Below are 27,663 nucleotides of genomic sequence, written 5' to 3'. Positions count from 1 at the left end.
GTTCTTGTAAGTTAAAATATTTAAAAATAACGTAGGGTATCTTTCATCCTGACAAAGAAATTGTTTTCCTTTAATTCGAAATTAAGAATACTATATACAAGCAAAGCCTCGTCCGACAGTGTATAATTTGTTATAAAACAATATGTTAGTCGCTCACCATCAGTTAAGCCGTGTGCTTGGGTTAATAAAAAACTAGCGACCCGCCCCACTTTCGCATGTCTAGCATTTATACCTGAACCTTCCTCTTCACTCAATCACTATATCGATTTAAAAAATTGCATCACAATCCGTTGTGTGGTTATAAAGATCTAATTATACATACAGACATAGGGACAGACGCGGGAAGCGACTGCTTTATACTACATACATACATACATACATATAATCACGTCTATATCCCTTACGGGGTAGACAGAGTCAACAGTCCTGAGCGGACTGATAGGCCACGTTCAGCTATTTGGCTTTAAGATAGAATTGAGATTCGAATAGTGACAAGTTGCTAGCCTATCGCCTAAAAAAAGAATCTCAAGTTTGTAAGCCTATCCCTTAGTCGCCTTTTACGACATCCATGGGAAAGAGATGGAGTGGTCCTATTCTTTTTTGTATTGGTGCCGGGAACCACACGGCTTTATACTATGTATTGATAATAAGGTTACGCGATAAACTTCATAGCTTAGTAGGTATATCACGCACTGCTTTATTGTATTCAGAGTCAATTTCGTTCACGTTATAAAACTGATCAACAAATGCATAGATATATTTTTGTGAAACCTTACGATCCCTTTCACTGGGTACCAGAGAGACTACAAAAGACGCACATTAACCCAATGGCTCTTTTATTGGTATGTTGCCAAATTCGCCGTTAGTTTCTTTTACAATTATTTTTCCCGTAACATCAGAGATCAGTGGTTTGGTTTATGGCCAAACTAAAACAACTTTATTCCTTTTATCTGAATATCTAGACAATGAGCTACGAAAGAATTTATGTACCTTGTGATTTCTTATACTATCATAAGAGTGGATAAAATACGGCTGTTACTAAACAAACAGCTTATAGACAAATCTATATGACGTCAGCATCGCCCTTTAAGTAATGTCCAAACGGAGGGTCCCTTCTGAAGTAGTTGGGACTGGGACACATTTCAAGTAGCTACTTATGTTTATACAGTCCGTCAAACGGGTCACCGGACTTAAGACCTTTTCCTTTAAGTAAAATTGATTGAGTCGCTTTTCAATATAATTCCACTATTTTATATTACTTATATCTTTTGAATAGTCCGGTGCCTCGAACCAATATATTTAAGTCGAGTGTAGCTAGCTCGGCTGTCAGGGCCAACAGCACAGATATTAATTATCTTCAGAAGTTAATAATTAACTTTAAAGTTGCCGTGTGCCGAGTTTGGCAGTTCACTCCTATATGGAACAAATGAAGTAAATTCCTGTTGCAATTAGGTTTCTAAAACGTAGAGGAGTTTAAGTAACGTGTGATACCTTAGATACTTTACTAATTCAATTACTGTTCCCCACACACAACACGAGGAAGCTTGTTAAGAAGATAATGAAATTGCGATCTTTTAGCACGAACAATTCAAGGTATTTTTTAAAATATTTTCAAAAAGAAAGTTAACAGCGCATTAGCTATTTTATAGAGAAACCGCTTACGTTGCTTACAATAGCATTCTGAGACAAAGGTACGAAGCGCACTCGACATGAAATTGTAACCGCAATATGAAGCGGAACAGTTGTTGTTGTCGCCCGGGTGTGGGATAACTTGCTGTAGTGTTGGTAATAGCAATAACTTTAATGCGTTTATATTATTACAGTCCTAAAGAGGTAAACAAAATTAAACACAAAAAAATAGACTGTGACATTTTTGTCTGTTAATAGGGAACATGCAATAATTTTAGTTTTGATTTCATTTTAAAGAATTCCATGTAAAATAGGTCTTAACATATTAAAAAAATTAAAACAATCTAATTTATCGTAAAAAAATGCGGCTTTAAACTGATCGTTTAAATTTTCGCGCCAAAACGGACCTACACTTCCAATGACGTCACACGTGTCTGACACTGGTCGTGCTTGCCTTCGTTGATTACAGTGTTTCCACAATGAGGGGAAATTCCCCTTTTAAGGGGTAATCAGGGTCCAGAGGGGAAGAAAAAGGGGAAATACTATAAAAGGGGAATTTTAGGTTATCATATATTAAACTTTTAGTTACAACAAAAGTGCCAAAACTACAGCAAAATAATTTTTGAGGGGAAAAAAGTTCTGAAATGGGGAAATCGGAATTGAGGCATGGGGAAAGAAAATTTTTATAGTGGAAACACTAGTTGATTGTCATAAATTGCAAATTTTCTCGACTTTCACTAAGTTTTTTGTAATAATTTAAAATGGAATATCCATCCACATCAAGTGATCACAATAATACCGAAAAAATTCGGATATAAAGTCGTGTTGACTCATGTTTTGTGCCTATGTGTCCATCTACTTCAACAAAGTTTCCAAATGCCTGTGTAGATCATTTTCTAATACCCCAATTAGACTATAGTATAATCATTTGTTGTGCACTTGTGAATCACCTTTAATTAAAATTGAATAAAAACAATATTTTCGAAGCATAGTTTTATTTAATAAATTGATGAAATTCTTGAAAAACAAAAAAATGTGCTTAAATATTATATATATCTTTTAATTTCGGAAATACAGCATCTATCCAGAATTTCTTTGCAATATTCATTACAGATACAATGATGTTATCATATTGCACACAACATTTGCAGTTGCACTTGTGTCCAACATTTTGGTGTTATTTTATTGTCTTTCACATAGGAAAGTATGGCAGCTTCGGTTGAAGGACATTTGACTTCTATTGTATAATTTTCAGTAAGCCCGTCAGGTTGCTGTTGCTCCAAAAATAGGATACTCGGCATTAAGAAGTAGTCCAGCTTCTTCAATTTCAATCTGAATTGCAGAAACAAAAATATTAATTATGTACTACAAAAGCCTTGAACCAAACATTACAAATTTCTTTTATTCAAAATATTCAAACAAACAAAAACCACCGAACTTACCTTTTCTTTCTTGCTACTTTGAGAACTTTTTTTTCTAGTATTTTTCCTCTACTCATTGCAATGGAAGTAAATTTTGAATCATCTCCCATAATTGCGTTCAGAAGGGAACCATTTATAGTTTTACAGTGAGCGGCTTCATAAAAAGTTGAGCCAGTAATTCTGCCGTACCTGTAAAATAGAAAAATAAACTTATATACAGCTAATATGCCAATCAAGTTTATGTTATGTGAGTATGATAATGAGTTTATTTTGTCAAAATATTTTTTTTATTCATGATATGTTAGTGATAAATACAATAAACAAAACTAAGCTAGAAGTCTTACTACTTACCTCAACTCAAACCACATTTGTGAATCACTTTGATGTTTGGTGGTGGAAAATACCATATTTATATTATCAGTGTTGGTCATTTGCTTTGATAATGCTTCAAGAAATGATTGTGGAGAGTCCAACTTTCCAATCAAGCTTGAACACACCTTATGAATGCTTGTCTTCTTGAAAGTAGCAAAGAATACTTCCCCGACAATCATTTTTATTGACAGCATCTATTCTTTTAAAATATCCACCTAAAAATATGCAGTTATTATTGTAACACACATTTAACTTCTTTTCAATCTCTTTAAATAAAAAAGCTAGTTAGCTAGTTGAGCTAAAATATAACTGCTATGTTTAGAAATTGCTGAATAAAATGCAAACAACGTTTAAAAACATTCATGCATACCGTACTAATTTAGTGCCTTTCATTTCTACACTTGAAAACTCTGGACTCACGACAAAAAAAGTTACTACTATGTCGACACCAACTTTTGGTAAATTTTTGGAGTCTGTTTTTTTAAATCCAACTTCCATTTTTATTAAAAACGTAAATAATAAGCACTGCTGCCTATTAATCGCAAAGTTAACTTCTTAAAGTTGACACAACACGAGTGACGTCACTGAACGCTGATTGGTGTTTTGAATTGCGTTTCGTTTAACGTAATTTTAATTCGTAATAATTGCTAAAAATCAACATAATTTAAAATAAAAACGTTGAAGAAGTCCTTCTTTTATATTTTTTTAACATTTTATACGTAAAATTTTCATAAATATCATATTTGCATCTTCCCTATTGAGTCGCACTGCCAGAAATATTAATTTATATAGGTAGCAATAAAGCCCCAATGTAACATGATGCATGTTTATTATTTTACTCTTTGAGTAACAATTGCAGCGAGCTCGAGAAAAACTATATACAACGGGAGTTTACCAGTTCCTTTATTCTAAAATGTTTACTGAACGTTGTATATTGACAGAAAACTTATTTAACTTGCGACAATTCGACACTTTATTATATTGTTAACTAGCGCCCCGGCGCTAAATGTTAAGACATAAATGACAAACCCGTACGAAATTCTTTAAATCATATAACTATAAATCGGTGCAACTATAAATCGGTGTCGCCCATTCGTATTTAAATTTCTGGTATTTGTCGGACTTGCAAATGGAACAAAATGGGAAAATCTTGAGACAATGTTCGTCTTAATTACATTGTTCAAATAATAATGGAGACTTGAGGACTGCAGACAAATTAAACACAAACATAGTTCCGGTTAGCATGAGCGGGCGCAAACATTTGTAAAGCGAACCAGGCGTCACATTAGGAAGATTAAAACGTAAGGCAAAGAAGCGGAGGAACTACTTCAGTTCAAAACGAGTACGCAAGATGCCTATACACAAAATATATAAACCTTTGAAGAAATGGGACGCAATGAAGCTACGACAAGTGACAAAGTTCCTGTTTGTCTCTTTTGCCATTTCAATTTTAAACATTAACTTAAATAAACGTAAATGATATTCGGGTTACTATCCCTAATAGGGAATATCTTTGTATATCTGAGGTTATACAGAGGCGATATTTAAACGTTCACTAGTCTAGTAGAAGTCCTATCTAATAGAAGATATAATTCTTCATGCTTAATAAGAAAGAAATTTAAAAGAACAACCAATTCCAGTTAAATTCTGACAAGAAAAATAAGATAGCCAATTCCGAGAATACAGAAACACGCAAGGGATAAATAAGGGGAATTTTCATGATAAATTCCAAAAAGCAATTTAGCTAACAAAGTAAGCGTTTGCTACATAAACAGTAATCTAATACCGTGTATGCTCTATAAGGAACCTCATAAAAAAGAATTCTTCTTATCTCCTAATTCGAAGTAATGTAGTACCAAGGAATGAGTCAATGAGTTTGTGGTCGATCCGAAGAGCATTTTAGTATTGTATGTGTTTTATTTCATCATTTGCAACAGTAGGCTTTCCTATTTATATATTATATAGAAAAAAGGCGCACGTAACGTATCTTTATTTTATCCGCAGTATTATTTTATTATATTTTATGAGCAGTAGCGCGCTGGTTTTCAGTCGTTCGGTGCTCACGGATCATTTTACATTATTCGAAACGTCCTAGCTAAAATAAAGGTACGTTACATGCACGTTTAATATACTTATTAAAATCGCAATCGCAAAATTTTGTGTCGCATTATACTACTGTATAATGCGACACAAAATATTACGATCATTAGTAGTACGTTTTTCTTTGCTTCTTTTGGTATCCATTGTCATGTTCAGTATCTACACTTATGACTAGTCTAATAAGAAAACATAGATATACAATTTTACTTATCCTAGGTTGAAAGTCATGCCATGTTTACTAGTGAATACAATTCGAGGTTTTACCGTAGATTTATACCTAGATTGTACCTTGCCATAGAACTATAGAAAAGAAGTGTCTTCGTAGCGTGAGAGTAAAAACGCGCAAATAGAATGCAGAACAATTGAGTCTATTTGTGATGGATTACATCGGAACGCTCTAGCGACAAGCGCTATATAGTATGTTCAATGTAATGCTTCGGCCGAGAATATAGATATGATAGTAATACATTTCTACGATATTAGGATAATGTAGCAGGTGTTCTAGTACCAATCATTACATTGTGGCGACATCTCTACGCCACTCGTCACAACATCCAATCTCACAACAACTGTCAATCATCTCGAAGAAATCGACGCGCTCAGCCAATAGCAGCGAAGAATCTAAGACGCGATTTCAAAGATTTCACAGATTGGAGCTATATATACAACCTCCGACACAACATCGTCGGAGCCGCGGTTCCCCAGGCATAACACCTAGCCTGGCGGAAGATCTTCCCTTTGGTGGCGGTCGAGCCGAATCATCGCTCCCGCTACATTGGTGACCCCGACGTGATTGGAAGCAACCTTCTCCATCATCATCAACTCCAATCCTCAGCATCACTCCTCACTCTGCAAGCAGTCTCACAGCAAGCCAGCAACTGGGTATCGCAGCAGGTCCATCGCAGCCGACTCACCGAGCTTCCTGGTCCTGTCTCCACCCGCACTCACTCTCATCGCCTTCAGCGACCGACGCATCTACCGCAGCCCACGCCTGGATCTCTTCGACGGCCGCTCTTCTCTCCAGCGTGGCAGCTCTGCACGATTTCCCTCGGCGCCAACAAGTCGACTTCGCTCTCTACTGTCTCGACTCACCGCAGACTACGAGCAACGCAACGGCTCACTCCTGACTCACTAGGACTTCGAGCAACTTCCGACTCACTGGAAGATAACTGGCACTTGCAAGCTACAACTGAAGCACAGATTGCACAGCAAGATCAAGACTTCAGACCTCCGGTCTTGGGGGGGAGTACTGTGGCGACATCTCTACGCCACTCGTCACAACATCCAATCTCACAACAACTGTCAATCATCTCGAAGAAATCGACGCGCTCAGCCAATAGCAGCGAAGAATCTAAGACGCGATTTCAAAGATTTCACAGATTGGAGCTATATATACAACCTCCGACACAACATCGTCGGAGCCGCGGTTCCCCAGGCATAACACCTAGCCTGGCGGAAGATCTTCCCTTTGGTGGCGGTCGAGCCGAATCATCGCTCCCGCTACAACATCATAGTTGACGTCAAAATGCAATACATTATTTAATCATCCAAGAAAAATTGTTTGGTTTTGTTGTAGCTTAATAAAATAGTAATTCATAGCAACTATAATGCATAAACACTTTGCTAGCGACAAAATATTTTTTTTTTCTTGTAGTAATAACCAGCAGAGTTGACATTAAATGTACGTATTTTCTAGAAAACGTAATTTGCATTTATATCGAATTTAAACGGACACACGATGACAACCTGATTCGTAGACCATCCCGCATATACTCGTAAATGTAGGAAACATGTGGGACAGCCATTTCTGACTCGGTCACTCAGATGGCCACTTCCCTTGTGTCATTACACACTCCGTTTCTTCAGTTTGTAGGGTCAATGGTAATTGCTGAATACGAAAATATACGTCTTTATCTTGCATTGTGAACATAAATGTGTTGTAGGAATTTTTTCAATACGGATAACCGGGACCTTTCACGTGACCACGTGACACGTGACCTGTATGACGATTTATATGTATGTCTGTAAATTTTTCCATTAAATTAGAATGTTCCCATAGATATGCCATAGGCGAAGTCTAGGATTAACCTAAAGGTTAAGAGTAAGTGAAAATCTTTGTAGAAATACTCGTTACATTCAGAAATTTTGTAAAGCCATATTAATAAATTATAATTTAATTGTTGTTGAAATTGCATTGTACACTTAAAATCGATACACTTCGAATTTGTATGCTGACCACAGAACAAGTTGCAACATAATAAAGTAAACTCTTGCATAAATTTGCTACCTCATTTTTACGACAGCATAAATTTTCAATATGCTCTAGTATCGAGGTTTTAGAATAGCACGGGATGAATGTATATTACGGTTATCGCATATATTACCTGCTTTCTTATATCTGGTTAACTTACTTCAATATTTATTACATGAATACTATACAACTATACTAAGTACATACATACATTCAGTCAGAAAAGTATCGGGAATGGATTATTTATTTATGGTTCCAAATTCAAATTTTTGTTTTTTTTGTTGTTGTTAGATTGGCACAACTGTTTTCCATTTTGGCGCGGAGTTTGAGTTGCATCTGCTGTTTACATTAAATACAGTGCTATTTTTAGTTATATCATATCTAGTGTGTATTGCTAATTTCACAATGGATAAAAACATCGAACAAAGAGTTTGTCTTAAATTTTGCATTGCCAATGGAATATCGTGTTCGGAGTCACTGAAAATGTTACAGAAGGCTTACGGTGAATCGACTTTATCAAAAACTCGTGCTTATGAGTGGTACAAAGCGTTCAAAAGCGGTCGAGATGTGATGGAAGATTTGCCTCGCTCTTGTAGGCCATCAACGTCTGCAACTGAAGTTAACATCGCAAAAGTGAAGGAAATAGTGACTGAAAATCCTCATTCAACTTTGAGAGAGATAGCCACCGAACTTTCTGTATCTCACGAGTCGATCCGTACCATTTTAACTAATAATTTGGGTATGAAACATGTTGCCGCTCGGCTAGTCCCAAAAGACCTGAATTTTTTTCAAAAACTCAATCGCATGAGAGTCGATGAGGACATGCTAGAACGAGTCAATTCCGACCCAACATTCATGAAACGCATTGTTACTGGTGACGAGACGTGGGTTTACGAGTTTGACATGCAAACTAGTCAACAAGCTTCGGAGTGGCGCCTTCCAACTGAACCGAAACCGAAAAAACCACGCCAAAGTCGTTCAAAAGTCAAAGTCATGTTGACTGTTTTCTTTGACTATCGCGGTGTTGTGCACTCGGAATTCTTGCCGGAAGGTCAAACGGTAAATAAGGAATATTATTTGAGTGTTATGCGGCGTTTAAGAGAGCAAATCCGACGAAAAAGGCCAGATTTGTGGAAAGAAAATTCTTGGATTTTGCACCATGATAATGCACCTTCGCACAAGGCCATCATTGTGAACGAATTTTTAACCAAACACTCAACAAATACCATCGAGCAACCACCATATTCACCAGATATGGCTCCAGCCGACTTTTTTCTTTTTCCTAAACTCAAATTACCTTCGTGGCACCCGTTTTCAATCGGTAGAAGACATAAAAGAGAATTCGCGGCGAGAACTGACCTCAATTCCGGAAACAGCGTTTAAAAAATGTTTTGATGATTGGATTATTCGTTGGCGTAAGTGTATCGTTTCTAAAGGAGCATATTTTGAAGGTGATAAAATAAATTTGGATGAATAACAAACAGTTTGTGTATTATTGATCTTTTCCTGCTACTTTCTTGACAGAGTAGTATATGCCATGTAATAGGTACCTGAAATGGGTTGCGCCTAAATGGGTTTTATCAAGCAGGCTAAAGTCGATTATTTATAATTTATTACAAGTATTATATTATTACCTGGAGCAAAGCTCCAGGTTGTCATTTCATGGATTTTACGGTCAAAATAGTCTATACTTAAATATTAATAATCAAATGTAATTTAAATCCTACAAAACATTTAAGCATGAATTCACAAAGGAATAAAAGTCAGTTAACTTAAAATTTCATAAAGATTTTAATATAAGGATACAATATCCGATGAAGAAATTGCTTCCAAATGCCAACTGTTACATCTTTTCCCTCAGCAATTATAACTTGTAAAAATAACTTTATGAATGTGTACTTTCTACAATCTATTCGTCACGTCGCATATCATATGAATTTTAATTAATTTCCTTGAATTTGTTACAACATACAAACTCAACACGAACATGTACATAATTTTTGATAAACATATGAAATGTAATAATATATGGTACTCGTACATTCCAATTAGTTCATTATATCTTCATCACGGTATGTAAATGGCGATGGATCCCGATTAATTTTTAAATTAGATCACGCCTCGTGAACTCCCATGGCGCGGGGCGTGCTCGAATCTGAAAATATCCGTTCCGATTGCGACGCAATATTTTATTCGCATCAATCTACATTAAAAGTAACGTATTGATAACAATGCCATATGTAACTTTCATTGACAGTGAAGCTTTTTCGATAAATAATGAAAAACTCCGTACTTTAATGTTAATCTCGGGAACGAAAAATTTTGCCTGGGCATATCTTCTAATAGTAATAAGTATACACCAAAAGGGCTAGCAGAACCTTGACAGGAAAATGACTTTTAAAATTACTTCGCTTAAATCCTTGTTTAATATAACGTATCAACTAAAAAGTTAAGTAAATGAGCGTTAATCATGTAACTTACCAATAATAAGCCGAAGCAGGCTGGCGGCAAGCAGGCCGAAGTCCGCAGAATTAGCCATCGATTACACTCTCGTGCGCATTGTCAACTCGAGCCATCACTGCTTGCCACCGCACGAAACCACTCACCACATACCAACGCTAAACTTTTTAAATATTAAACCTCATTTATGCTCACACAGAACTAGCTCCATCGCAATATTACAGTTCACACAAAAACTTCCGTAGTCATCATTTGTATCAAACTGAATATTCGTAGATTTTTGGCATACAATATCTAGAAGCAAACCGACACATTGCAGAATAACTCATTCAAAATTGGTAGAACTTTTTTAATTTACGCTGCGGAATAAATGCAAGCTTTCTCATGATTTATTTCGGCCATTGTGGAGTAATTCCGACGCAGTATCCACAGATATGTTAAAAAAATGACATTCACGTTATTAAATAATTAAAATCAATTAATTAAAGCCACGTTATTTTAAAGAATAAAATTACCCAATCAAAAAATATTTTGCACAATGTATAGAAGTTATTGTGCTTGTGTAATATAACTTGTACTTTACAAAAGTTTGTGTCAAGATGTTGACTGTGTACATGCAATTAGTGTATGGGTTTACTAAATTCTCAAAAAGAAACACACTGTTTCTTTCAGACATTATTATAAGGTTTTTCTAAATTGCGTGATGTTTTTACTAGCAGCGGAGAAGAGAGTTAATTTGTAACTTAAAGCGGAATCCTAGTAAGTTTAGCCAAAAAGAAAGTTTTATCTCCATGCTATAAAAAAGATGATAGTATGTCTTTATTTGAAATCCTGAACTAAAAAAAGAAAATTACGTCGTCCCCGTCCAAAAGAAAATTAAAGGGCGCGACGTCGAGCTTGTCCAGTTATCAGTTAGTTAAAATGCAAATTGTTGTCTTTTGTTTGGGCACGCTGATCGACAGAGGGTGTCGGCGCTGAATACATAGTAAAAAATGCTAAACAATCATTTATAGTCGACGATGCCGCTGGTATAATCATATTCCTTTCAGTGACAGCAGGCATGCGACACGGCATTCTTGTTTTGTTTTACAATTAAATAAATATAAACAATAAAACACGAATGTTAACCCTTTAGGTGCCCAGTGCTTTTAGTCTGATATGAAAAATCAGGTAGGTGAAAAGGCTAGTAGAACTTTACTGGAAAGTCATTATCTAATTGATTTAATTTGTAATATATAATTAAAAATCAATAATCACAGTTCTCGACAAAGTCCTCGTGTCTGTGAAAATTCTGATTTGACGCACGGATTGACTTATTATCCTCGATAACAATAGACATATCCTAAATGTATGAAAAGCGTTCCAACCTTTTCGGGGTTTCGAACCTCATCGACTACGAACAAACATAGGTTAGGCACCCGTTTCCCGATAATCTTTCATATTTTATAAAAATCTATGTTAAGTTAGTAAAGTTATATTAAAGCTAAGTCAAATTAATTATACTCCAGATATTTAGGATCTTTAATAAGGATAAGCAATGTTGATACCTCATATTGTTTAAAATACATTAATAGAATAATGTACATAAGAAGAGAAAACAATATAAAATAACAAGTGAGAATAAATAACTTTAGATATTAACCCTATAGGTACAATTTTGCATTATGCGTTTTAGTTATATCAAAGATGCGATTTTTTGTTATAAAATATTTAAAGATTAGCTTTATCGTTTGTTTGTTTGTTTATACAGTGTAACTATAAGATTGTAGAGAAAAATAAATAAATTTTTGATTTTTTTATTTTTTTTTTGATCGTACTTTAACAAATGCAGTTTATTTCATATTTGACACACTTTAAATATATATAGATAGTGCGATCTTTTACTTTTTACAGATGGGATATGTGTCTTATTTCTTCATATTGCGTCTAGAATAATTACGTGCCAAGATAAAATTTTATTCATCCGGATCCGCTACGAACCTTCACTTAAATGGAAAAGTAATGGTCCTTCCACACAGGCGACTTAGCAAAGTGATTTATTCTCGAGTCAACCGTTACTCGAGCACATGTTGTATACGCTTTTGCTTCTTGGTACTTTGTGATCCTCGAAAGCTATATTATTTAAACCGTAACCCGATATTCGAGCTCGGTGAACTCGGGTTAATAAATGGTAGTACTATATAACTTAATTAATTCACTTTGATTTTTTGTTTGTTTGAATCATTAAATTTATAATTATAACACAACATGAGTTTGCTCGTGATTCCAACTGCGTGATACGGGAGTTTCCGTCAATTCAAATTTCAATTCAAGTTAAAATACGGAAAAAAATCTAGTTGCCAAATTTCAAATTTCTAGACCCAACGGTTTAAACTGTGTTATATATATGTAAGTCAGTCAATGTCGTCTTTTATTCATTTAGGTACATGACAAATTACTTTTACAGTTACTTACAGCAAAATTTCTTTTCTTAGTTAACATTTTGTATATTTGTAATGTTTAAAAAAATACAAAAATAATTTTTTAAAACTCAGTCAACAATTTGTCAAATTACTACACAAAATGCTTGTAGGTCAGTGAAACGGGTGAAATAAACGAGAAGTGCTCATAATATAAGTCGGCGTCAACCGTGCCCGCTTTGTTCGAGGGCCTTTCATTCTGCGCCACGAGCCACCACTAGTCCGGACCAGAGTTGTTTGTATTTTGTTCACGAACTTTCCGAATATATTAGTATGTACGGGTTCAGACGTGGAAGAAACTGATTTAAGAGTCCCCATTCAATAGGCTCAAAATGGATAAAATTCCCTACCGCTAGAGCCGTATCCTTTCGCGGGAGCACGGTATTCTATTGTTGGATTACGTTAAGGTCGAATTAAGATTTTAGGGATTTATTTATTGTTGAGTAGAATGACCACATTTCCAATGCGGAGTAAATGTTGCACAAGATATCTCAACAGTTCTTCAAGTTAGAGGTTGATTTCCTGTTCGTCAAAGTAATTTTAACTGGATATTTTTGTAAAAATTATATTGTAACTTTGAAGTAGGTAAATTTTTGTGTAAATTCGACGATATTTATTTAATATATCTAAGTATTAGTTTCTCTAAAATAATAAACTTTAAATCATCTAGATTTAACATTGGCCAGCATCATAATACCATCAAGGAGATTGAGATCAAAAGCACTCAAATTACGAATTTAAAAAAGAGATATTTTAGAGCACAATTAGGTAATAATAACATTTTAAAACTAAAAGCTCTCACACGATAACGATCAGTCTCGTGATGGCACGTTAGTCTACAATTTACTTTAGTAAGCTTAATTCCCAAGTGTTAAAAATGTTCTCGACAAACTTCTCTAATAAAAACTATATACCTACGAGTATACAGCAAATATTTATTATTAAAGGTTTTTAGTCCACAGCGTATTATAATTATTGAAATATCCGCTCGAAACAAGGTGTGTGACAATCAGGCACATACATATGTTGTAATTCTTAATGGAGTAGACGGAACCAATAGCCAAAAAACTTGAAGGCTACGTGTAGATGAATGGCTGTATGAAAAAAAATGTGATTTAGAGATAACAATTTGGCATCCCATCACTGAAAAGAAGCTATTGGTTGACTGTTTTCTTTGCTATTATCAAACCGGCATGATTGAGCTTACCTTTAATAGGTATTTTAATGCAATATACTACTGCTTTAATTTGCGTAGGCAACATATATAAGTACACCAGAAGATAATTTGTCCTAATCTACTCTGCCGTGAACTACATTGCTTTATGTTTTATGTAAAAAAAAACACTGTCCCCTGAAAACAATAATTTAACTTTGCCTCATTGTCTCCATAAAAAAGTATTTTGAACTACTGTAACATTAATTACAAATTTTAATCTCTCATCGCACAGCGGGATATCTGAAATTGTTAGGATGCGGGTCGAAGCTGTACCAAACTTAAGGAAGAATAATTCACGGTTGGATTAGAAGAGCGGATAATGTCGCGATGGTATAAATCACTGCTTAAAAAGTATTTAAAGGGTGCGTCGGCCCTACAATGATTTGTGTGGACCAGCGCGAAGCCCGCACAAAAGGTATAACAGCTGTCAAGGATAGTAACGTTCAGTTACAAAAGTCGAAACCCTGTTATAGTAAAACTGTACCGAAATATATAAGGAACTAAATTATTCGTCACATTTTGTCCTTAACTCTACTTCCTTGCACAAGTGGGATGGAAGCCTGCTGCGAAAAGATAAAAATACGTGTAATAGGGCTGTCAACTATGATCGCTGGTTTTACAAAGTTTATGAACTGAACTAAACGGTAGTGAGTTATTCTAACAATTTTACTCCATCTTTAGAAACAAGCTGATATGAACTATAACGTTTTTGTCAAAATTAATGAATTATTGCATAAATTCAAATGATTGAATTGGTACATTAAAGTGATCACACATCTTGCACTGAAGGATAGCCAGATATTAAAAAATTATAAAAATGAACAACATTTATCATGATACTTTTGTGTTGGTCCCGACATTAATGTATGGGAGTGAAAATTGGGTATGGCAAAAGAAGCACGAAAGCAGAATAAATGCAGTGGAAATGAGAGCGTTAAGGAGTATGTTGGGTGTAAAATTGAGTGACCGGATAAGGAACAGCGTGATAAGGGAATGTTATGATGTGAAAGAAGATGTAGTTACAGGAATAGAAAAGGGTATGTTGAGATGGTTCGGTCATGTGGAGAGAGATATACAAGGAGGGTGTGGAGGGAAAGGTCGGAGTGGGATGACCTAGACGAACGTATCTTGATCAAATTAAGGACGTCCTGGTAAAGGGTCAGGTCAAAAGTACCCGAAACCGCCGAGCTTGCATGAAGAGAGTTATTAATGTGGATGAAGCGAAGGAAATATGCAGAGATCGTGGCAAGTGGAAAGAGGTAGTCTCTGCCTACCCCTCCGGGAAAGAGGCGTGATTTTATGTATGTATGTATGTATACTTTTATGATATAAGTAAGCTTTTAATTATTATACAGTTGATAGATGCTGATCAGATCAGACAAGTAAGGTCATTGGTTGTGCTGTCGACAACTGATTTAGTTTTTACTCCTAAACTCACGGTTGTGTATAGACAACGTTTTTTATTCGTAAATTTTATTCAGCTATAAATAACTCTTTCCATGACTTGCGACAAATTCCAGGATTTTCTGAACAACGCCGTAATAAAATTTATTACGTCACGTCTTATGTCGGATTAGTGGAGTTTCGCCTAATGAATCTTTATTAGACTTAAAAATGAAGGAACCACAGTCTTCAAACGTTACGTGACTTGTATTTTAGCTTTCCATGATCTTACTTACGCCTATGGAAACCATCTGAAAAAAACAACTGCTTAAAATATACTGAATGCAACAATAATAAAACCATTTTCTTATAATTTTTTCCTAGATTTTGAATAGGTTTGACCTATTTGAGGTTTGATAAAAAGTAAGATTCAGTTTGAGGTGTAAACTACATATGTTATTTTATATACGCCCCCGCATTTCTTTGCTTCAAATAAATTTGCATATAAAATAAATTCTAACTTAACTAAAACTATATTCATAGCACACTTCTGTTGACAGCAGGATCATTATTTCTTGTTTACGTAAGTAGTAATAACCATAAATAACAAAGTTTGTGAACATACTAAATAATATAAATGTAGTTAAGGCTATTAATGTATGTAATTTGTATGAATCATTTATAAGTCTTCTATACATAATATATATTACTCATTAGTGACTAGAAATTCTTATTCACATTAAAACCAAAAGATAACTTACTATTGAATGTATTGTCACAGGCGAAAGGAAATTTCGATTTCGAGAGATATGAAAAAAAGTAGCGAATACACATAAGTCACGTCATATTGATGTTATAGAATACTAATTTTATTAAAAATGTGTGAAATGTTCGTGGTATTAGCTACTGTTTCAGTAAATGTGTTAAATATTTAGTTTTGCTCAAAGGTTTATTCTCTCTTGCCTAACTAATTTTATTGTCGTTTGTCCAACAAAAGGTCTATTCGAACGGGCTACAGAAGCGAGTCGAGTTGAGGTTTGCGAATTCGCTCGCCATAATTCAAGGGTCATTGCGAGTCCCACAGGAGTTGTCGCGGAGGTCATTTTCCTGTTAATGTTATTCTGAGTGCCTCGAACCAGGACCAAGTTTGCTCAGTTAGTAGAGTCGCTGAATGAGCTAATTTACGTGCTGCGTCTGGTCACCGTTAGCCATAAAATAAATGGCTTGTACACAAACATTTAAATTTTAAATTGTACGTTGCATAAGAGTTGCTACATGCAGTTGATATTTTTGTAATGTCGAAGTTTTTCTTCAGATAAGGAAGAAGAATGCTTGCAAATATCAGAACATACATTTGTTATTATAGTACAACGTTATTTATACGTTTGATAATTAGCATCCCATTTCTTTTCTCTCTTAATATACGTATATCCCGCTATCTATCCGATAAGCCCAGCGATTTTAGATCGATTTTCACAATCAAATACTTCTTGCAAAAAGATTCTAAAGGCATAACTAGTGACTTGTGTATTTATGTTAACAATTGATCACCTTTGGTATTGTATAGGTATTGTAGTAACAACAAGGCCTGCAGTGCTCGGAACACCGCAAAACATCCAACAATGCATCAAACAACTTTTTTTCTGTGAAAACCAAACAGAAACTGTTGCCTTTCCAGATGAAGGGTCAGCGCACAATTTCATTTACTCGTCAAACACAACGCTAAACCGTTTATTGCTTACTCTTTTACTGAAATCAGTGATTACAGATTATTTAATGCAGATCTTTAGTCAAGTCTCAATTTCAAAAACATTAATAATATATCGATAATACTTATGAGCTTTCATTTGATACTATTTATGTATTAAAATGAGAGAAATAATAAATGTTTATACATATATTCCTCACATGCATAACAACAAGAATTTTTGTATTTCTTTCTGTAGTTTGTAAAGATAAAATACATTAAAAATTACAATTTGAAAACAAATTCGAACTGAAAGGAAAACGATCAAATATACATACATATGTATGTGTTTAAGTGAGCAATGGACCTAAAATTTTAATCCGTCGGCTGATATTGCAAAATAACCTAAATAAGATAGAATTAAACTGATAAATGCAATTATTCACGTCTATGTAATTCATATATTTGGTTTGGTCCAAAGGTTCGACTGGCAGAGAATGCCTTGTGGCATTATGCCCACCGGTTGTACATTTTACGTGTGTAAAACTTAAACAAATAAATGAATATATTTTTTCCCGTGTGCGTGTGTTAAAGGTATCTACCTACCAATTTTAGATGTTGAATCAGCGAATGAGAATGCCCTAAATGTATGACTACTCGTACTGCCCATATCTGTAACGTTAAAAATTAGTAGCCTGTCAACGTAGCACAGTGTACATTGTTTAAATCAAAAGCCTAATGGTTGTTACAACGCTTAGTTACGTAATTCGAGGGTCCCGTTACGCTTTTGCATATTAAAGACAATCAGAGCAACCAAAGTCTCTGGAACTCATTACAGTAACTTAAAGCCAAGAATCAACTTAATGAGACTTTCTCAGTTTTTAATAAAAACATACTTTTCCCCTTTCACAGAAATATTCTAACGTAACATGTAATAAGTAATCAATACTTTTATTTAATTTAATTTGATTAAATTATAATATTTATATAATTGTTAATATTAAATACCTTCTTAAATTATACAAACAATAATAAATATACTTTTATTGAAATATTTCAAAACCGATGCAAAATATTCGTAGAAATCTCAAAGTCTGGGTATTGTGAATTGAATTAATATCGATCGTATATATGTATGTAGGTATATTCAACGTAGTTCGGATCTGAAATAAAATAATATAATCCACTAGGAAGCCTTTGAAACTCACATTCGTTTTGTGGTTGGATGGATAATTTAATATTACAAATTAGACCAACTATTCTGACAGCATTGTGTGGCTTATACCTCTATTCAGTTGTATGATATTTGCTATGCGATACCACTCAGCGAATCATGCAACTTTTTGAACAATGAGCGTGTGGTCAAAATAAACATTTTTGTAAGAAAAAGTCCTCGAATGGAGACCACGTACCGAATATTGCAGCGTAATACGGCCCCCCGCAAGATGGGCCGAAGAACTGGTAAATTTCGATGGGTTGGTATAGATCGCCTACAACAGAGTGAGGTGAAAGTCATTGAAGGAGGCCTAACGGTCTGCACATGTGCCATAAGTGATTGTCCTCCCATTTTTTCAAATTTCTCTATATACATGCACATAACGCCAAATTTACAGCCCTCTCACATTTCGAAAGAGCATATCTGTGTTATGTTTACTGACAATTAATACAAAAAAGTATGTTACTAACGGCACAACATCATTATCTCCTCGACTAATTTCCTCCCAGGCCAGGAAGAATTGAATGTTTTACCCGGTCAATGTAAGGAGCGTAATTATGTTTGTATAGGATCGCCAATCGCCCGCTAGCGGTTGTTGCGGGCGTCAACAACACCCAAAGCGTTGCTAAAATTACCCGACTTATGACCTATACCTATATTTAAATTAAAAGTACTATTCTACCTGAATATGGTTTATTTAATTCCGTGCGTAACTACTGAGGGAAGTTACTAAAGTCATAGCGCGTATTATTAAAATTTTAAATTAAAATAATATTTTTGAAGATTTCTTCAACATTATGAAGTATTTCGGATATCAATACATTAAAAAAGCCAAAAAGCTAAAAGTGGCCTTTCAGTCTTTTGAAGACTGTTGGCTCTGTCTACCCCTCAAGGATATATACATAACTATATGTATGTGTATATATATATATCTCCCGTTCTGTGTGGCTGACGGACAGCGCAAAGTCCGAACCACTGTGTCTAGAGACTTGGGGTCTGAAGATTCCTTATGAAAGAGTCAAGGCGTACACTAAAAGAGGACTTTCTGTAATTCCCACTGAAAGCTGCGGTTTTGAACATTTTGCAGTTATACAGTTATATTAAAAAAAACACCATTCAAGTTTGCAATCATTTGATTTATCTGAACTTTACTTAAAAATAATGAAAGACAGCAAGTACAAAAAGTTTTGCCCGTAAGACCGAGTTTCAAGAAACAAAGGAAGTGGCTAGAAATTTGAGCGAACAAAAAAAAAGTTGGCAAGGATTAAACTGTAGAGTTCAAGTTTTCGAATCTTTAAGGACAAAAATAGTTACATTATTTGATCTAAAAAAATATGCCTTAACATGGAAAAAAAGTAAATAATGTAAATGTAGGTGCACATGTTCAGGACCTTTTTTATTTATTAATTGGCACAAAATAGAGTTTAGTATACAACATGACTGGTTAAAAACAAACAAATCAGTGCGCACAGCATGCTTAACTTTGGTGCCTATTATAGTCAACTTTCTAACATAATTTTAATTGCATAAATATATGGGTAGTACTGGCATTTTCATCCGGTTTCGCCCCGAGTTTATGGTAGTTAGTAGTGCAAATTTTAGGGGAATAAAAAGTACTCCTAACTATGTGATGTGAAATGTCACAAATTTGGTCAAGTATATAAAACGTGAAGACGCGTCAAATAAACACACTATATAAAATACAAAAAATAAACATAAAATATCACTCATTAAGCTTCAAGAGTGTAAACGACACTATAATGTTGATTAAGTAGATTAGTAAAATTTACTAATTAAACTTATTTCGCTTCATATTTGCTTTGGCAAATACACGTTGGTTACACCATATTTGTAGTTGTTAACTAAATGACGTTAATTAAATCTCACAAACTTGAAATGGTAAAGTTTGTGATGCCCTGCAAATGTATCCTAACCAGACTGGATTTGATTCTAAGCGTTATTATGAGTATACGTTTTTCGATATATTAAAAAGACATCCATTTTTACTCCATACTAATAATTATAAAGTCCTATTACTTTTACTTCTATTCCTATTATTAAGCATTGAAGAATGAAATCACTCTATAAAATATCATTCTCATCAATGTCGTAAAAGCCGACTAAGGGAAAGGCTTATAAACTTGGGTTTCTTTTTGTAGGCGACGGGCTAGAACCCTGTCTCTGTTTTAATCTCAATTCCAGCATTAAGCTATACAGATGACCTTTAAGTTATTTTTAAAACTATTGGCTCTGTCTACTCTGCAAGAGACAAAGAGTATGAGTATGTATGTATTATATGTAATAATTATAAAGTGAAAAGCTTTGTGTTCTTTTTGTTTGTAACAAAAAAACTCATAATTTTTTGAACTAATTTTGATGATAGGGCACAGAGTCAGTGAGCAAGCTAATATTTATTTATTTAAACTTTATGCAGGTAAAATGTACAACAGGTGTTAATGCCATAAGGCATTCTCTACCAGTCGAACCTTTGGACCAAACTGAAATATTGTATAAAGCGAAATTGATGCATTAACATAATATAATGCTTAAAATCTCATACCACAATATTGTACAAACTAATGTATGTAACATTGGTTTTTATAATTCCAGAAAACCGTTTTAAATATCATAAAAATTGGACAGTTTATTTTAAAACAAATGAACGAAACATTATCGGGTATTCATATTGAATGCACATAAATCCATGATTAACGAGCAGCATCAGAAACGCCAGCCACAGAGAAGGCTGATAATCAAGTGGCCATGGAAATGACAAATTAGACCCTCGTGGACACAGCCTATTGATACGTCACGCCCATGTCGTAGGATAATGACCTATCTATACAGGAGATTTGTGTTATGTCATAAAAATATAAGTAGGTAAATTTACAGGTGTCAAATGATTTTGGAATTGAAATCTACCTTTGAAACTTTGATATTATTGATACAAAATTGGGACACGTTTCCCTAGAAATGCCGTGATCTGTGCGGTATGATTGCGTCTTAAGAAAATTATCTATAAATAACATTATGTTTCTTAGTAATTTTGTAAACACGGAAAATCGAGCACAATTTTGAGTAACTCAATCAGTCATTTGGAGCTATTGAAGCAATATACGGTTCAGCAATTTTGATCATTCGCAAACAATATACAAAACACATATATCAAAATGGATATCCTAAACGGAAATCTTCTTTCTGACATGGAAGGTCATCGATTCGGAGAAAGATGATAGATGAATTCCGAACAAAAGTAGCCAGCGAGCACGAATCAGAGGAATGTGTGAGGTCAACCGACTGACACCGGTCGCATGTTGTGGGGATCGAACCCGACTGAACAGATTACGGTACCCGCTTACAACTTTATTCAACTTGGCATGGGTCCATTCACATGATCAATAAAAAACCTCTTTGATATCAAATGTTTGTAACATTTGCCCTATCCCTTCGGAACAAGCGCTTCTACAAAGAATTTCGTTCAACCTGCTGCTGCTCTTCAGTTGATGTTTCAATTAAAACTTCCTACAAATTTTTGGTGTCAAACTGCTAAGTATGGAAATGTGGAGACCGACAAGTTGTTGCCGCAACTTGGAAACTTGGTAGATAATAGATAACGTGTCATGTTACATAACCTTAAAGGGAAGGTTGCGACCCAGACACGAAGGGAGGCGACTTAAAAGTTATACATTAAACTGTGCGTATGAAATTAATCTTACAATGGGGGAAATCGTTGTTTGAAGCTCAAAATCAATAAAGGTAAGGCGGATTATTGTATTGCGATAATTGATTACATATTTCAACACCTTTAAAGTCAAATACTCTGTTAGCGAGATCAAAAGTAAGAAATGGAACGAGAAAATTACCATCTTCACTTGAGTGCGCACAGCATTTAAGTTCGCTGATATAATCGGCCATATTTAAATTCGGGGGAGCCGGCAATAAATTTTCCATTGACGACGAGACGAAGAATTGAACAAAAACGGTCCTTGTTGGATTCGCCATTCAACAATGGATAATTTATCGTGGTCGGTTCAGGCATGCCGCTTTGCGTTAAATGAGGTATCTATTCCGACCTATTCCAACCAATAAGCGATATTGTTCCAAGCAATGCCCTGAAGGGTTATGGATTTGTAATAGTATTCTTATATGTCTTAGATAAACCGTTAAATTCGATCTATTGTTTACTTTTAATTATTGTTTAATTTTTTATGTCATAGAAAATACATAAAAAAATTATAGAGTTGAAACAAGTTTAAAACAAATCACTAATGGTAATTGTACAATACTGTACTTGTTTCCACATATTCTACAATGAGTTATATTACACTTTTTTCAATATTTATGTTACTTTATCAATTAATTATATAGTTAAACGTATTTATTTTATTATTTTATCAGGTTGCTTGATGTAACATTCAAGTGCGCGTGATGAAATGTATGTTTGTATAAATAAATTAGTTACATTGTACTAAAAAGGAAACGGGTTAAATTGAACCAAACAATATTTCTGAATAGCGTTCGTACACGCAGATAAGTTAATGCTGTTAACAATTCTGCGGAAAAAGCTTTAAATTCGTTGCGGATTTCATCTTTCTGTTACACAATTCGTTCAGCTAAATTAGCATTTTGCTTCAGAGAGAGCCTTGCCTTTACCAACTCAACGACGTACTTTTTAACTTGAGTATATAAAAGCCAAATTTCTGCTAAGCAACAAAGACCACAATATCAGAGAATCTGTTTCAAGATAATTCTTATAACTTAGTTTCAATTTTTTCAGCCTAGTTATAATTTTCCATACATAACGTTTTAAAATTATGCAATAGGTCCCAATATGAAAAAGACAATGTATTTTGTATTATAATTGTTCAATGCTCGTAAAAGAGTGTAATAATAAATCAATAGAACTTCTTAAACATTGAACTGACAAAATAGCTGAATGAATATAAACTCAATGTTTGACTTTCCGTAGGCTGCTTCTATTAGTGTTCCGTTTGCGTAAGCTCCGGCAATAGCAAATAATTAAGTTGGTTACAGAGCATTTTACGCCTAGCGAAGTTCCGAAGTAACATTTTCTTTAATTGGTTCATAGAAAACGGCAAACAAGTTAGTTTTAAAAATTGAAATGAACAGTGTTACATACTTTGACCGCCGCAACTCTGCAGGGAAAACTAACCCATATTGAAATATGGGTTTGCACACCGTAAGATCTTCAGTTTGCAATCAAACTATGTACATATTCCAGAAAAGCATAGCTAAGTTATACTCATGATGTATATTACATATAATCCCATATTTATTAACATAAAATTTTAACAAATAATTTGACAACTGTAATGCCATAAAACGCTAAGTATGAAAATGTGGAGACCGACAAGTAGTTGCAACGCGCAAACGCATGTCGGTTTGTGACACGTATGTTCTCTTGAACAAGAACTACCTATATGAACTAGCTTCGCGCGTACAAGCGGCAATAATTACTGCCTTGGCAGTTAAATGGCATACTGATTCGCCTTTATCACCCCCAATTGTTGTGCGAGCTGCCCCATTCAGGCTCGTCCGCCGCTCGAATCCCAGATAACCTTTAACCCCGACCGAATTTAGTTTTTCTATGGTCAAGAGTCAACTGAATTTCAGTCACGTACAGACGACATCCTGTAGATTATAAAAAGTATAAGAAAAAAATTCAATAAGAAAATTTAATCGCTACGGCATTGTGATCGTACCGAGGGAAGACTGAATTTATACGAACTCCTGAAATGATGGCGTCAAATATTGGGCGTGGATGCATTAGAAAGGGAGCTGAAATACGAATGTATGATAATAGAATCAATAAGGGAATGTCAAACGCAAAATTTCTTATTAACATTGATTTTCTAAATCGCGGGCGTAATAATAAGAGCTACGTTTAATGGTAAATATTTTTAAATTTAACACGTTAAAGAGTTATCTTACCAGTTCTGATAACTGTTAATTATGCCTATAGCTATCATACCTATAGAACTATCATACTTATAACCCTTCATTACTCTAAAATATACTGGTCATACATACATTTATTCTTACCAATTCAATATGTAAAGGCCATGTCAGATACCTGAAAAATCTAAACTAAAAAAGTGCTAGCCCTTAATGTATGATAAACGAAAACATTGAAATACGTATCGAATCTTCCGTTTAAAATATTGGGAAGTCTTAGGCTGGTTCGTTTCATTCTTGGCAAAAGCAGCTCGAGATGCCTACACTTTGTTGGAGCTGGTACGGAATGGAACGCAGTCGACTTAGAAAGCGTCGGATCGATGCTGTAACTACTGATATGAGACCAAATGGAACACTGAGGATTTTCGGATCGGAAAAGCGGAAACATTCGGTTAAAGTGAACTGAGCGGATAAGGATAAATTTCCTACTGTAACTATCCAATAAAAATAGGAATTGTCTTCTATATCATTAAGTATAGTAGAGGTTCCGCTGGTGTGAAAATGCTTTATTGCAGGAGTATTTGCCGTGAAAGCTGATGAAATATTTTAATCATTTATGTAAACTTTACATTGTGGTGAATACTGCATTATTTTAATTAACTTTATTTATGCAATTTCCAATAAAAGGCTAATGTAATTGTCGAAAAAGAAAATTTATTATTCGCAGAAACAATGGGATTTCGACAAAACAAATACATTATCTGGGTTGTTGTCAGTCGCGGGTCGCGGCCCAAGCACCGTGGAGAGATATTTTCCGGCTCGCATTTTCACCGGTAGTCGGTTTTTCAATTTATTCCCCGTTTTAGCCGAGTGACGCCGTAATTACGGTGCAGAGCGGCTCGCCGCATAATCGCCCGACTATTTGATTTTTTTTTTTTCAGAGCAGACATATTATCCAAATGTGGACGAAACATACATATATAAAGTGGCAAGTGGAAAGATACAGTCTCTGCCTTAGAGCAAACTACTTTGGAAAAGCGGGCTCTCTAAAAACAAGTATTTTAAACCTTAATGGAGGAACCAATCATTTGTGGGCAATTTTTAAATAAGTGTGTAATAAACCACCAATGTGTACCAATAACGCTGTGTGGTTCCCGGCACCAATACAAAAAAGAAATAAGACCACTCCATCTCTTTCCCGTGGATGTCGTAAAAAGAGACTGAGGGATAGGTTTACAAATTTGGGATTATTTTTTAGGCGATGGGCTAGCAACCTGTCACTATTTGAATCTCAATTCTATCATTAAGCCAAATAGCTGAACGTAACGTGACTGTTGGCTCTGTCTACCCCGCAAGGGATATGAAGTGACCATATGTATGTATGTATGTAATAAAAACATTATTATTTAAAAGTGTGACCATGTATAAAAGTAGGACTTGTTTGAAATGTTCCATATTTTCTAGATTAAAATAAAATACAGTTTACACCACCCGTTACTCCTTGTATAAACAAAATGCATGTATAATAGACTTTTTGTACTTGTTTATTTATGTGAAACAGGTGATTTATCAAAAAGAATATCCTTTCTGAAGACGAGTTTTCGAGTCAATCTGTGAGCATTAGCTTTGAACGATAATGAACATACTTATATAGGAAGAATGATAACGACATAAAAACGCAGGGAAAGTTTAACATAATTTTACGGCAGAGTGCGCGCACCAGCACTGGGATGCGAGGCGCCGTTCAATTCTGCCCGCTATAATGCTGCGATAAAAGAGATTGAACTTACTTCGTCCGTAATAAGCACGCCTTGCTAGCGAAATTCAGGCAAACGCTGTTTCATTCGGCAACAAGAACCCATTCAACTTTTTTCACAATACAATGTTTACTTTAGCATAATAGTCAACCTTTTTTAGAATTAAACCAAATCGCAATGGCAGCTTACTCTGAAAGCAAATATTATTTATATTATAACAAAGGGTCGATTGGCAAAGACTGCCATGTGGCATTAAGGCCATCTGTTCTACACGTGCATAAAGTTTAAATACAAAAATAAATTCAGTATTTAATTTAGACAATTCGGGTAAGAAATTTGTTTGATTGCACTTAAGACGAGGAAGAAGGAAACATCTCAAAGAAATGTGAATGATTTGTCTCAGGGGAAGGTGGTTGAAGTGGCAAAATAAAAACTAAATTCAGCCTCATAGGCAGCCGACCCCAGGAAGACGTGCCCTCTCGAGAATGCGGACGTCAGCACTTTGATATCTAACGATAAAAGTAGGGTTGCCTCATTGTAAAGATAGTTTTGATAACTAAAGTTTCTCGGGAAAGTTCAGCGGTACATGCCTTAGAGACGTATATCAATGGGAGCCAATCTTGTAGCATGATGTTATTTCTGCCTACCCCTCTGGAAAAGAGGTATTATTTTATATACCTATGTATGTGTTATAATTATTAGGTTATGCATTTAAACAAATTGTGTGATATAGTGAGCAATATAATAAAAATATAAAAAAAATGGAAGAATCTGAGATATGGTTGAGTCTGTGTGGTATTTAAAAAAAAAGATAGATACACTAGAATATCCTAAGTTACTTGTCTAAAGGAAGTAAACTTTTTAAACAACATACAAAGCAAAAGGTACTCTTGAAAACAAAACAGGTTAGTTAAACTAAGCTTACCTACTTTTAGCTAAAATAGAATTGAATTAAAAGCAAAGTCAATCTTAGTTTATTTCTACGCAATTTTCTGTTTAAGATTTTCTGAATTCCTCTTTTGTTTATTGGTTTATTTGTTGAAGATTTTTATTAACATCTAGCTGTTGCCCGCGACTTCGTTCGCCGTGAGACGAAATCTGTGTGGTTAACTAAAAAGCTGAGTCTTTGTATTGCCCCTTGGAGCGATGGGGAGATAAATTTATGCGAGTACAAACATCTAGACAGAACAACAGGCAGACAGAAAGAACTTCTAAAAATCTTTCAAGCACAGACATCACTCAGTTATTTTTTATTATATGAATAAGACGTTATTTACAAAAACAACTTTCTGAATAATAACATACTTTTATATAACAGAGGGATAAACACATTTACACGTAAGCACTGATCCACATCCTATTGGCGTAGACTACCCCGAAAGAAAAGTAAAAACGTTGTATTTTTTATATATTATGTGATTTCTAAATAGTTGATACTTAATTGCCTCCAGTATATGACATATCTTAGTCGTCGTATTACATTCTTCAAAGCCAGCCTAACAGTAATTTCATAGTAACATCAGCTCTCGGATAATTAATCTTCACTGACCTATACAAAATGGGGTAAGTGAATGACCTTACAGTTGATTGTTAGACAAAAACAATAGTCCAAAGAGGTTTTGAGGTAGTCCATTAGAGAAAATGTGTTTATGACAAGAGTGAATAGGGAGTGCGTGGACTTGAAGAGGTTGGTTGAATTGGTAGAACGATACAAACATATAGCCTATTATTAATAGTCAGTGGTCACGGACTAAATGCGCGGCAATTATTGTAACCGTTCGCTGACGAAGCAAAAT

The 27,663-nt window shown here is 34.7% G+C and overlaps 2 protein-coding genes across 3 annotated transcripts in view; both read right to left on the bottom strand.

Moving 5' to 3' along the window:
- Positions 1-27,663, bottom strand: part of LOC106133556 (neural-cadherin) — a 311,092-nt gene that overhangs the window by 122,935 nt on the left and 160,494 nt on the right. The gene's annotated exons all lie outside the window — the stretch shown is intronic.
- LOC132902345 (uncharacterized) lies at positions 2,208-4,175 on the bottom strand. 2 transcript variants are annotated; one of them, XM_060947004.1, is made up of 4 exons: positions 3,793-4,175; positions 3,402-3,637; positions 3,072-3,239; positions 2,208-2,961 (listed from the first exon to the last, which is right to left on the bottom strand). In XM_060947004.1, exons 2-4 carry the CDS (start codon positions 3,614-3,616, stop codon positions 2,757-2,759), a joined length of 588 nt encoding a protein of 195 aa, XP_060802987.1. In that variant the 5' UTR covers positions 3,617-3,637; positions 3,793-4,175; the 3' UTR covers positions 2,208-2,756. The 2 variants fall into 2 exon arrangements, with proteins under 2 accessions (XP_060802987.1, XP_060802983.1); XM_060947000.1 differs by having other exon boundaries at positions 3,402-4,175.

Source organism: Amyelois transitella, chromosome 2, assembly GCF_032362555.1.
Source record: "Amyelois transitella isolate CPQ chromosome 2, ilAmyTran1.1, whole genome shotgun sequence".
NCBI classification, from domain to species: Eukaryota; Metazoa; Arthropoda; class Insecta; order Lepidoptera; family Pyralidae; genus Amyelois; species Amyelois transitella.
This window is presented reverse-complemented; position numbering and strand designations above follow the sequence as displayed.

What these genes read in the sequence shown, in the direction of transcription:
- LOC132902345 (XM_060947000.1), bottom strand. Translation starts at nt 3,616, where the DNA reads ATGCTGTCAATAAAAATGATTGTCGGGGAAGTATTCTTTGCTACTTTC. An exon ending in CAAATGTGGTTTGAGTTGAG is followed by an intron (nt 3,240 to 3,401) that starts GTAAGTAGTAAG and finishes TCTATTTTACAG; the next exon opens with GTACGGCAGAATTACTGGCT. An exon ending in AAAGTAGCAAGAAAGAAAAG is followed by an intron (nt 2,962 to 3,071) that starts GTAAGTTCGGTG and finishes TCTGCAATTCAG; the next exon opens with ATTGAAATTGAAGAAGCTGG.